The sequence below is a fragment of the Anas platyrhynchos genome, chromosome 1, assembly GCF_047663525.1.
Source record: "Anas platyrhynchos isolate ZD024472 breed Pekin duck chromosome 1, IASCAAS_PekinDuck_T2T, whole genome shotgun sequence".
Taxonomy (NCBI): Eukaryota; Metazoa; Chordata; class Aves; order Anseriformes; family Anatidae; genus Anas; species Anas platyrhynchos.
Genome location: NC_092587.1, coordinates 1,081,346 through 1,093,813, shown reverse-complemented (window position 1 = coordinate 1,093,813; position 12,468 = coordinate 1,081,346). Strand labels below are relative to the sequence as shown.

General features: G+C 63.5%; 1 protein-coding gene across 1 annotated transcript in view; it reads right to left on the bottom strand.

The window, feature by feature from the left end:
* The window catches only part of SND1 (staphylococcal nuclease and tudor domain containing 1), a 100,908-nt gene that overhangs the window by 27,410 nt on the left and 61,030 nt on the right, over window positions 1-12,468 (bottom strand). The window contains exons 14-15 of the mRNA XM_072037317.1: window positions 8,624-8,696; window positions 3,495-3,636 (exon numbers count right to left, since the gene is read on the bottom strand). Of these exons, the coding sequence (XP_071893418.1) occupies window positions 3,495-3,636; window positions 8,624-8,696 (215 nt within the window). The remainder of the gene's footprint in view (window positions 1-3,494; window positions 3,637-8,623; window positions 8,697-12,468) is intronic.

Here is a 12,468-nt window from a genome sequence, read left to right as displayed (position 1 = left end):
GTTGTGGTGCTGGGACCAGTGCCCCAGTTGTGGTGCTGGGACCAGTGCCCCGGTTGTGCCGTGCCAGCAGCCAGGGGAAGAAAACAAATTGCCAAATTTGTCAAAATTGTCAAAGCGCGGGTGGTGCACAAAAGGATCACCGGCACCGGGCCCTCCCCGTGGCACGGCAGGGAGGGAATTTGGCCCCTGCAGCCTCGTGCTCCGGCCCCGAGCTCGCTGCATCCCCCCCCTCTCCGTGCCAAAATCCCTGGCCTGGGAAGCCGCCAGCCCCCGCAGCCGCCTGGCCTTTCGTTAGCTGCTCGGCTGAATAATTAATTGATCAGGCTGCACGGGGCTCATTAGGGGCGGGGATGCTTCGATAACCGAGTTTGGCTTACGCAGGGGGAAGGTTTCACTTCCCGGCGCCGGGAGCGAGGAGGGAGCGCCCGTTTGGGATTTGGGGGTGGCCACAGGGGACCCTCTGCTCCTGCCGGGGGTGGGCCGGGGCGAGGAGGCTGCCAAGCAGTCCTAATTACGCAGCTCTAATTAATACGTGGAAGGACAGGGAAAGCACAGCAGGCGTGGTGGTGATCGGGTGCCGGCACGTGCCAAGGGGTGCTGGGGAATTCCCGTTCCCACCTCCCACCCCTGGGTCCTGCGGAGCCTCCCACCCTCACCGGGGTCACCCCTGCCCCCCTCCTCCCCAGCAGAGGTGGTGCGTTGTCTTCCACGCTAATTGGCACTCTACCTGCCTCTTTAGCCTGTAATTAATGTCTACGGGTTGATTAGAGAGCTGGAGCTGGGGAAGTGTCCCCGGAGAGGTGCCGGGAGGAGGAAGAACTGCAGATCCCTGGTGCCACGGGGATCAGGAGGGGACCGGGGAGCACCCGTGAGTGTTTTTGGCAGCAACACAAGACTGGCGCAGCTGAGGCTCTGGGATGGGCAGCAGGGGGTGAATCTGTGCAAATTGGGGTGATCCTGGGCAAATTGGGGTGATCCCATGCAGCGTGGATGCAGAGGCTGCTGTGCGCACCCACATCTCCCCCGGGGACACGGCGCCCACCCGGCACCGAACACCCCAAAACCTTCACTCCCAGCCCGGCCCCTTGCTTTGCAGGGTGGTGACATCCCCCCCCCCACCCCACAGCTCGTTATTCCCAGCCCTCTAATTGAGCTGGCTGCCGAAGGGCAATGTGGAGGTGGCGAGGGAGGTGGCCGGGGTGACTCAGCCGCGGCAGGAGGCGAGCGGCGCACCCTGCGCGCAGCGGCACCCCCAGGGCTCCGGGGACCCTGCGGGGGCTCGGGGCCACCTGTGCCGGGGGAGGGTCACGACTTTGGGAACTTTTCGGAGCCCGGGCACCCCCAGCAAGGCGACAGCCCGTCGGTCTCCACAGCAACGGGGATTAAATATAACTTGCAGCGAGCGCGCTCCCCCCGGAGCCATCCATCCATCGCCCGGCCGCCGGAGCGCCCCCCCCCCCGCCTGCTCCCATTTGATTTAAAACCCACCCAACCAAGCCAGAGCCCCTGACCTGCAGCGAGGGGCTGGGAATGAGATGTGGGATGGCAATAGGAAGGGATGGGAGCACCCCAAGCATCCCACCGCCGTGCCCCCCCAGGCCCACAGGAGCCCCCCGACCTCGCCAAGGGAAGGGTTTTATTGCGGCAGCGGTGCGGAGCTGAGCTCATGGCTCGGGTGTGCCAGCCCCGTGCACGCATCCAGCAGCACCAACATGAGGAGGAAGAGGCAAGGGTGTGCATCAGGGCCGGGAATCACAAATTTTCAAGGAAATGGCAACGCAAGGAGTGGGAGTGAGGGTCCCGTGCCCCCTCCCCGGCCCCTGGTGTGCAGGGAGCGCTCGGAGGCAGCCGTCGGGATTCCCGCATGCGAAGCGCAGCCGAGCCCGCCGGCTGCCTGCCTGCCGCAAGAGAAATATTTAAACCTAACGAAATTCCTCCTCCCGAGCACGTGGGAGTTTTATCGCTTCTTCAAATTTTAATGTATCAGTCGCAGGCAAGGGGGAGTCTCATTTCCCTGTCTTTTGCAGCTGACTTTAAGAATGGTTAATTATAAATAAGGCAGCGCGCCTATTTATACGCACCAGCGCAAGGAGAAGGACAGGTTTAGGACGCGCTTCCCACGCGGCAGGAGCCAGCCGGGAGCGCGGGGGGGGCCCCCGATCCTGCGCCCTTGGCAGAGCGGGGCTGGGGACCTTTCCCCCCTCCGGGTGGCAGCGGGGACGTGCCACCGCCGGGAGCGCATGGTGGGACATCACGGCACGTCGTGTGACATTGTGCCACCGTGTGCCATCGTGTGCCATCGTGTGCCATCGCACCACGCCGAGCTGTGTGACATCCCATGGCATCGCCGTGGGGTTTTTGGTCCCCCGAGGGCAGCGGCGCAGCAGTGGCCGCTGGGGTGGCCACGTCCTGCAGCGGGGTGGCCCAAAGGGATGGGGACAAGGAGCCGGGGCACAGGCAGGGGCAGTGCCCGTGTGTGCGGGGCTCTGGGAGCTGCTCCCAGACCTGCCACGGTCCCTCCTGCTCCAAAATCACTCTCAGAAGCCCCAGCAGAAGGGAAGGGGTGGATCTGGGGGAGCCCAGGCTCAGCGAGCACCCGCACATCTCCGGGAGCAATGGGACAGCCGGGGACCGTCCCAGCGCCGTCCCCAGGGGAAGACCCCTCGGGTGGGAGCGGCAGGAGCCGTTGCTTACAGCAGCCGCGGCGTTGTTATCCCCGTATACGATCTATTTATACGCTTATTGAATTTTTCATAACCGAGTTGTGAACGATCAGCGTTCAGGGTCATCCTTTCTACGCGGTTATTGCCATAGAAACCGGAGCCAGAGCGAAGCCGCCCCACATCGGCTCCCATGGAGGCACCGCGAGCGCGCGGCACGGGCTGCCGGGGCTCCGCGAGCTGCCCCGTGGCCTTCCTCACCCTCCTCATCCTCCTTGACCTCCTCCTGGAGCCACACGTCGCTGCCTGGAGCATGGCCACGGGGTGAAGGACGGCTGCGATGTGCCGGCGAAGGAGGCTGAGCCCTGGTGGCACCGCGCACTGCGAGCGGGACCATTTTGGAGGGGGAGCTCTGCAGTTTTTGTAGGACCTACCAGAACAACCACCACGTGCACACAACGACGTGCACCCTCCTGGTGCACCACAACTCCGGGGCGAAGCATCTCAGCTTCCCCACCCCTGTCCCCCAGCAGTGGGCACAGCCCAGGTGCCACCCCCGGCGACGCAGGAGGGAGAGCAGCAGCAATGCCAAGACGTGCAGGAACCTCCCAAATCCCAGCCTCCCAGCCCCAAATCTGAGCTCGGGGAGAGGGCAGGGACAAGCACCCCAGGAGCACCAATATCCAGCCAGCTCCAATTAGTGCTGCCCCGCTCAATTAAACCCTCGTGCGCCCCAGCAGCAGGGGACGGGATGCAGGGGGCAGAGGCACTTTTTGGGGAGCTCTGTGTGTGTCCCCGGAGCTGTCCCCGGTGTGGCACGGCGTGGTGGCTCACCTGCCAGCAGGAAGGTGATGAGGCAGGTCTCCTTGGGCATGAAGAGCTTCAGGCGGGACCCGCTGAAGACGTACTCCACCACGGCCTCGGAGCGGCCGGCGCGCTGCAGGAAGGGCAGGAACTGCTTCGCCTTCTGGGTGTCCTGCGGAGAGAAGGGGGGTCAGCGCGCCGCGCCGCTCCCACAGCCCCCCCCTTGGCACTGGTGCTCTGGGGACAAGGTTTTAAGCCCCCCCCCCAACCCCATATGGGGAGTGGGCACAGCTCGGGTGGCTTCCAGCACATTGCGCCCTCCCCTCGCTGGTACCCACGGCCCCAAAATCGGCAAGGGAAGGAGACCGGATCCTGCCCCATCCTGACGGAGCGCCCTGCAGGACCCCCTCCCATCAGTCCTGTCCACCCAAAAGGGCTGGATCCATGCTAAGTAGCTTGGGAACAATTTGGGTTCAGTGCTCACGGAGCCCCCCACCCACTTTGAAGCTGTGGCCTCGGCCGAGATCGCCGCCACCGGCGCGTTTCGGAGGCACGGCGCTCGCCGTGCCGCAAGCTCCTGATTTATTCACCCGGGGAAGAAAAGTCAAAGCCAAGCAGCTCCTAAAATAAAACACAGCCAGGTGGCTTTGTATTTCACTCCGGCCTTAATTTAGAAAAATGAGCTGCGGAGGGAAGGGAGGGAGCTTGCCACAGCCCAAACCCCGCGCCTCCTCCGCCGAACCTGGACCCAAAGGAGCACGGCCGCGCTGTGCCGGCACCTGAAGCATCCACGCCTGAACCACGGCGCCGTGGGGAAGGAAGGGATGTGGGTCTGTGGGGCTACGGTGGGAGCAGGGGTGGCTGCTGCTGGGGTTGTGGCAGGGCAGGGGGGGGGCAGAGACGCCCCCAGGTCCCACTGTGGTGTGGCCGCGACGCTCGACGCCGGGTGGCTCCGCGCCGCGTGCGCCACGGGCACCGCACGGGCCCGGGGAGGGCGCTCAGCAGATGTGCAGTCAAGAAGTTAATGCAACACATGTAAGTGCAATCTGCACGCAAAGGAAAACCACATTACCCCATGTTAACCACTTAGGTCGAACATATGCAAATCTAAAATGGGAGCCGCTAATGAAGGCTACTAATTAGCGGTAATCACTATGCAGTCACGATTTGATTAGCCGAGGGAAAAAACGAGCGGCGTGAAGGAGCCCACCGGCAGCTCCGTCCCACAGGTGCCAGGTGGGGAAGCCCCCCGTGCCCCGGGGAGGGCGGTGGGGCGGCGAGGAAGAGCGCGGCGGTGAGGAAGAGCGCGGCGGCGAGGATGCTGCAGGCTGGCACCGTGCGCCTGCCGCTGCCGGCATCCGTGGGGCGCGGCGGTGTTCGAACGTGCTGGAGGATGACCTTAAAAATCCAGCAGGATTTTGCATAACACAAAGCAGCTCTTCCGCAAGAAGGGAAGAGGCGTGCAGGCGCTGGTGGTTAATGTGGAATAATAAGTGGGGAGCGGCAGTCACCGCACGGCAGTGGAGGCACCGGAGTGCCGGGTAACGGCTCGGTCCCCGCCGTGCCAAGGCAGCGGGGAGAGGCCGGTCGGTCCTGGGGATCCACTGATGCAGGGGGATCTGCGCTGCTTGGAGCTCAGCCGTGCTTCTCTGAGCTGCTCCAGATCCCTCCTCGCTCGCCAAAATGAACGTGGTGAGGTTTGGGCCCCCATGGTACCAGGAGGAGAGAGACCGGGTTCAGGCACGGGGCTGCAGCACCAAACCGAGACCCCTGCCTGCACCACGGACACGGGGAGGCAGCACCAAACGCTGGGGGTACCGAGACCACCTCCTGCACCACAGTGCTCCCCCTCTGCTGTTCCCCTCTGCACAGCACCACTGCCAAAAAATGCGCTCAGTGGGATGGGAGCGGGGAATCTGATGGGGGAGTTTGCAAGGGCATCAGGGTGCGCACCACAGCTGGGACAGGAAAAGGAGACTGGGGATGTGTCCGAGCCTCCTGGCACGGGCACCCAGAGCAACAGCACCCCTGGGAAGGAAACCTTGGGTGCTGCCAGGCAGGATGGGCACTGCCACGGGATGCCCATGTCTGTGGACACACATCCAGCCCGGCACGGTGGCAGCGGCGGGCGCGTGACGCCGCGGCTGGTGGCCTTTGGGACGGGAGCAGCTGCTGCAGAGCTCGCGGCCGCCCAGCCCAGCCGGTGGCAGCGCGCTGAAGGACACGCCGCGCGTCCTTTGCAGGAGGAAGGCGGGAGGAACGGACACGGACACGGAGCATCCTCCGCCGGGGGCACCCTGTGGGCACCTCGGGGCCGGCTGGAGCAGGGCGCTGCAGCTGGGGAGCGGCTTCCAGGGGATGGGGGGCACCCACAACACCCCCCTGGGCACTTAAATGAGCCAAGATTGCTTTCTGAGCCCCACAGTCTAGTCTCGGCCCCTAAATCCCTTCCTTCCTAAATCCCATCCTTCCTAAATCTCTTCCTTCCTAAATCCCATCCTCTCCCTGCACGTGGAGCCTCCCCCTGCACCCTGCGCACTGTTCCTGCGCTTGCTCCAAGCAAACACCTCCCTGCTCGCCTCTCCCAGCTACCACATTGTGCCAGCTCGGCTCTGCCAATGCCCCCTCCTGTTCCTGCAACCCCCCCGGGATCCCCCTGGGCTGCAGACCCCAGGAGCTGCACGGGGTCAGGGCTCCCAGCCCCAAAACCTCGCAGCCCCCCACCCGCAGCGCTGCGGACACTGGGCTGCTCGGCACAAATTCGGATGGGGAAGGGGAGTGATGGCACCAGAGCCGGGCAGGAGCCGTCCCTCATCCCCCCCTCATCATCCTCACCCCACACCTTTTGCCCCTTCCCCACGGAGCAGGGACCCCAGCCCCGCTCATCCCCCAGGGCAGGAGCCACCCCCCCGTCCCCCTCCCTGTCCCCACTATTATTTTAACGCTTCCAGCGTTTAATTAGCTGGGAATCGAAGGAAAATTATGCATAAATACAGCGAGGAAAAATATCCTCGTAACTCCACTTTTATGTGAAGCGCTGCCAATTATGCAAAATTATTCAAGGACTCTGCCCAAGGACGGGAGGCTTCCAGGCGGCCGCACGCTCGCCCTCGTGCCCGTGCCGGAGCGCGCGCGGTGTAAGGGGAGAGGTTGAGCTGGTGCAGGTTTGTCTTGCACGGGTTGAATTATTTAACGAGCTGCTCCGGAGCAGAACCGCGCTGCTTTGAGGTGCCCGTGAGCCCGGCTGGATGCCGGGAAGGGGGAGGAAGGAGAGCCGACCTCTCCCCGCTGCACCGAGGGGAGGATGAGGAAGAGGGAGGATGAGGGAGAGGGGCTGCCCGAGCGCATCCCCACGCACTGAGCCCCCGAAATGTCCCCGGGCAGGACCAGGGGAGGTGGCTGGGGTGGCAGCAGGGGGGCTGCATCCTTCCCATGGGGCTGCCGAGTTTTGGGATCAGCTCGCGGGGTGCTTGGGGGATTTTTGGGAACGCGGCTGCACCCCGCTGAGCTTGGGTGCCAGCGATGGGAACGCCGATGCGCCCGGCCAACGCCGTTTCTCCTGGCTGAAGAAGCAAGCCAGCAACACCAGCCTGGGGCAGGACGGACGGACAGACAGACATCAGGACGGCCCCTGCTGACCGGAGCACCCGGGGGTCTCCAGAGAGCAGCAAACCTCGCCCAGCAGCGGGACTGCAAAGGAGGCCACCGCAGAGGCGAGCGTGGGCGAGGCGGCATTATCAGCGCTGCTGCACTTCCCTCTTCGCTTTTTTTTTTTTTTCTTTTTGCCTTTTGCCTTTGCTTTCCGTGCAGCCTGCAGCACCGCGGGCTCATCTGGAGGGAGACTGCTTCAGGTGCGCCCCTGGGGTGCGCTCGGAGCCCCCCCCTCTCCCCTGGTTTGGGACATGGGGGACAGGGGACACCAGGGCGGCCACAACCCGATGGGGAAAGGGCATTTCCCAGCAGGAGGAGCACGGGCTGGAGCTGGGGGAACTGGGTGAAATCCGGCAGCCTGTGGCCAAATGAGGTCCCGTGAGCCTCGTGCTGGGAGCCAGGGCAAAGCAGAGCCGGGATGCAGCAGCTCCACGGGACGGGGATGGGGCTGAGCCCCCTGGTGCAGCGGCACGGAGCGGGACACGGTGCCGGTGCTGCACCGCTGCATTACGCACAGCATCGGGATGGGGCCAGGTGGAGGGACCCCCAGCAGCCCCCCCGGACATCCCAGCTCACCAGAACACAGCCACCCACCGGGGGCTCAGCCCCACGTGGCACGGACAGGATGAAAAGCAAACGCCCGCGCTCACGGACGCCCGAATCGGTGCGAGGAGGGAGCCGGGGCCGCGGGTGACCTACATTGAAAAAACCCCCGAAATCCCCGCACGCTGCCTGAGCATCCTGCCTGCAGCCGGAGCGAGAGGGGGCCCCCCTCCCTGAGCCCGGGCAGCGGGAGGGGAGCGGCGACGCTAATTCCCATTAAATTATTTTGGCAGTGCTAAAGCACACCCTGTCAGTTCAGTGCGCGCCCGCATTCATCATGCCGCACAACTGCTGACACTCGCCTAACTCGGAGTGGGATCAATTTACAGAAAACTATTAAAGATTAAAAAAGATTAACAAATCTTCATAAAAGCGGTGATGTATTACCCTAATTTTGTTTGCAGGGGCCCTCCCCTCCTCCGCCTCCCGGCCGGAACCAACCGTTTTGCTCGCCTCCCTGATTGAGTTACGGGGCCGCTAACAACCCCGCGCCGCGCACCTCGGGGGCTTCGTGCGCCCGGCACAGCTCGGAGAGGGGACATCCCTGCACCCGCGTCCCTGCGCTCACCCATCACAATTTCTGAAGAGCCACGGATGCTGCCAGGGCCCCAAGAGACTCAGGGTAAGAGGGGGCTGGTGGAAGAGGCAGCAGGGGCATGGTGGTGTCCCCCAGACAGAGCTCCTGCCCCCCCAAGGACACCAGGAACCATCCTGAGGGTTGGGCACCAAACGCAGGACACCAGGGCCACCTCCAGCTGGAAGCAGAGCCCCTGGGGATGCTCCTGCAGCCCTGCACGGAGCCAGACCCAGCCCGCAGCCACCCAGGCACAGGGCAAGGGGTGAGAGCTCCCCGCAGAGAGGAGGAACCCCAGGGGAAATGTGATTTGTGAGGGCAGGGTCCTTACCCCGGAGATGTCGGCCACTCGGTGAATGGGCACCTCCTTCTTGCTGTGCAGCCCCTTGCCGTTCTTGATGGCCCTGCAAAAGAGAGGTGGCACGTGCCATCAGCGCCTGGCGCGGAGAGGGGGTGACACGCCGTCCCCCCGTGCACCCGCTGTCCCCCAATGTCCCTGCGGAGTGGCCAGCTGGCTCGTTAGCCTCTAATCCCAATTAGTGGCATCCAGCAAGCCCAGCACCCACCCGGTCAGAGGGAGCGTGTGTCCCCGTCACCAAATTTCATGGCTTTGCTCCCCGCACATAGCGGGGGAGGGATGGGAAGGAGAGCGCCCCAGCCCAAGCCAAAGTTAAGACCTGTTTCTTTTCAGCATTTAATCAGACAAACCATTTAAAATGCAAAATATGCAGCAAATGCTCCAGTTCTGAAGGCATCACATTCCTTCCACCTTACCCAAATGCATTCGGGAAGCAGCCGGAATGAAGCGACACCGCTCATGGCACCAGTGGATGGTCAGGAAATGAGCGGGGCCCTGGAGCTGGTCCCCAGGACTCCCCACAAGATCCCCACCCACGTTTTCCATCCCTGAACCCCAAAAGCCAGGATCCCACACGTGGGACATGGGGAAACGGGGGCGCAGGGCTCTCGGTGGCTCCGGACACGGAGGAAGCGCATCCCTCGCGAATCCAGGAGCAGTGACTGCAGCGGGGAGGAGGTAACGCAGCAGCACCCACGAGGCAGAGGTGCCCAAAACCACAGCGAGGGGGTCGGGGTCGGGCTGCAGGGCTGGGAGCAGCACGGAGTGGTTGGGGGGGTGCAGGGTCCGGCTGCGTGCGCACCGTGCCGCCTCGTGCTGCGTTTCTCACCCATCAGCACCCCCGGGTCCCTCTCCTCAGGAGCCAAAGGCAAGCTCCAAATGCAGCCAGAGCTGGTCGGGCACTGCGCAGCCGGGGGGGACAGCAGGGGCAGCCGTCCCAGGGCCCCGAGGGGACCCCGATGTGGTTCTGCTGCCGGGCTTATCGCCGCGCGCAGGAGCAGCAGCGGTGCCCCCAGACGCGGCTGCTGGCGCGGCACAGGCAGGGGGGCAGCGCGGCGGCAGGTGGAAGGGCAGCGCGCACTCATTACAGCTGCAAACGGCTCCTTCCCCTGACAGCTCCGTCCTTTTCCAGCCTGCAAAGGCCACGTTTATTTTCCAGGTGCACACAGAACAAAACACACCCGGAGATGCCGCCTTGCCTTTCGGCACGGCGCGGTGCCGCCCGGTGCCAGCACACGAGCCCCAAACCTGGCGTTTCGGGGCCGGGGCTGTTTTTGGTTTGGGGTGATGGCTGTTGGCAGCAGGCAGGGTGAATCCAGCTGGAAACCAACCCTCGCTGCGCCCACAGCTCCAGTTTGCAGCCCCCTCAGTGATTCGGGCTCATCCCCAAGCTGGAGCTTCCTTGGCTCCGGCACTCCTGCACCGTGCACGTCCCAGCGTGGGCGCAGCGTGGCCGGCAGGCTGGTGGCTGCACTTTTTCCACGTTTTATCCCCGTGGATAAAGCTGCTCCGTGCCCTTCCTTCCCATAACTCGAGCAGGGAACCCTCCGCAAGCCCCCGCCTGCGGGCGTCGCAGCGCCTCGTTGCGCAGCCGCCCGCCAGCGACCTAATAGCTGCTCCCAGGCAAGAGGCACGGATCCGCTCCGAGTGGACAGCGATGATAATAAAAATAACACGGGGAGAAAACTCAAAGGCCCTGCTGAGGCTTTGTACAGCAATCAATTTGCTGAGCTGTATGACTCGAGGAGCTGTCTGGAAGAAGGCAACCTGATAAATCAGCAAAAGGATTTCTTCTTCTCTCCCCCTCCCTGCTTCGAGACACCCCTCCCCGCTCTGCGCTGCACCCAGGGATAAGTGGCTCGGGAATAACCGGCTTTTTTTTTATAGGGAAACAGCTCCTTCCCCAGCTTTAGAAGAGGGACAAAGTCAAGCAAGCCCTGTAAAGCCCAGCAAGGGCAACCGGGGATGCAGCCCCTTGGGGCTTGTGCCTTGATGTCCCCTCCTGCTTGAGCTCCGTGTCCCCAGGGCCACCATCACCAGCTCCCAGAGGGCCCAAGGAAACCCTCCCGAGGGCATTTGGGGCAGGGAAGGGGACGTGCAGCCCCCATGCATTTGGGGCAGGGATGGATGAAAACCACACCTTGGGGAGCAGAGAGCTCCAGGAGGAGGGGACAGGATTTCTTCAGCAGCTGCTTGCAGAGTTTCTGCGACCGTAGGTTTTTCCAGGGGATCCTGTGGGGTGCAGAGCGATGTCCACGAACCCCCAAAATCTGGTGGGAGCGGGACACCGACCACCCCCTTCCCAAATAACCCCAGAAGGGCAGAGCAGGCTCCAGCAGCTCAGCCTGGGCAGACACAACTCCAGGCTTTGCTAACAAGACGAGAACTTGGAAGGATTTTTACAAGCCCCGAGCAACCGTCACCGAAGCACGAGCTGCTCCGAGCGCATCCCTGCTCCGAGCTTAACCCTGCTCTGAGCTCAGCCCTGCTCTGAGCTCAGCCCTGCTCCGAGCTCATCCCTGCTCCAAACCCCGCTTGCTCAGAGGCCCCAGCCCCCCCCCGTGCCTCCTGGGCCAGGTTTGGAGCCCGGAGCACGGCTGCGTGCTCGGTGCCGGAGCGCTCCGAGATGCATCTTTCATGCCAGGCACATCCGCTCTGCAAGGCACATCCCCATCGTGCTGCAATTAGGCCACAAGCAAGCTGCTGGCCACGGATCACAGCCGCCTGCACTGCACGGGGGGGGCTGCAGGAGGGCGAACCGGGGCCTGGTAGCAGCCCCCTCTTTGCGAGGGGAGGCTTGCGGCAGAGCCCGGCACCGTCTTGCACGGCGGGCTGGCAAAAACCACTGCGCAGCCCCCTCAACGCTGCTCGCCCCTGCTGGTGGCACTGCACCGGCAGCTGCGGCTGGAGCTGCTGCCGAGGAGGAGCTGAAATCCTGCCGGGGAGCAGCCGGGGCCAGGCCAGGCGCTGCGGGGGCATGGGGAGGACCGGGGGCGGCTCAGGGACACAGCCCCACGCGGGTGGCACCGGGATGAAGTGGGGCAGGATGGAGAGCAGCTGGATAAGGCACGCCTGGGCTGTGCACACCGGGACTGAGCGCTGATGGGATGAGTAAGCCTGGACTATTTGCAGCTGGATGGTGCAGAGCTGGATGGTGCACAGCTGGATGGTGCAGAGCTGGATGGTGCACAACGGGGTGGTGCACACCTGGATGGTGCACAACGGGGTGGTGCACACCTGGATGGTGCACAGCTGGAGCACACAAGCCCAGAGTGTGTGCATCGGGACCATGGATCAAACAAGCTGGGATCGGGCACACCTAGATGGTGAACACCCAGAGCACGCACGCCTGGCACACGCACAGCTGGATGGCACGCCTGGGCTGCACACGTCTGGATTACGCACATCTGGATGGCACATGTCGGGATTAGACATGCACATCTGGATTAGATGTGCACATCTGGATTATATGTGCACATCTGGATGACACACACACATCTGGGTGCTGTGTCCGGACCATGCACACCTGGATGCCCTACATCTGGACAACATGCACATCTGGAGCACACAAACATCAAGGTGACATCTCTGGATGACATATCTGGATAACACATGTCTGGATGACGCACACACATCTGGATCGCACACATCTGGATTATAAACACACATCTGGATGACACACACACATCTGGAGCACACACACACATCTGGGCGTGCGCCCTGGCACACGCAGCGCCCCGCGCTCCCTGCAGCGGGCTCGAGCAGAGCCGGCAGCGAGCCCCAGCCTGCATCAGCACTTCTGCTGCCTCTGTCGAGGA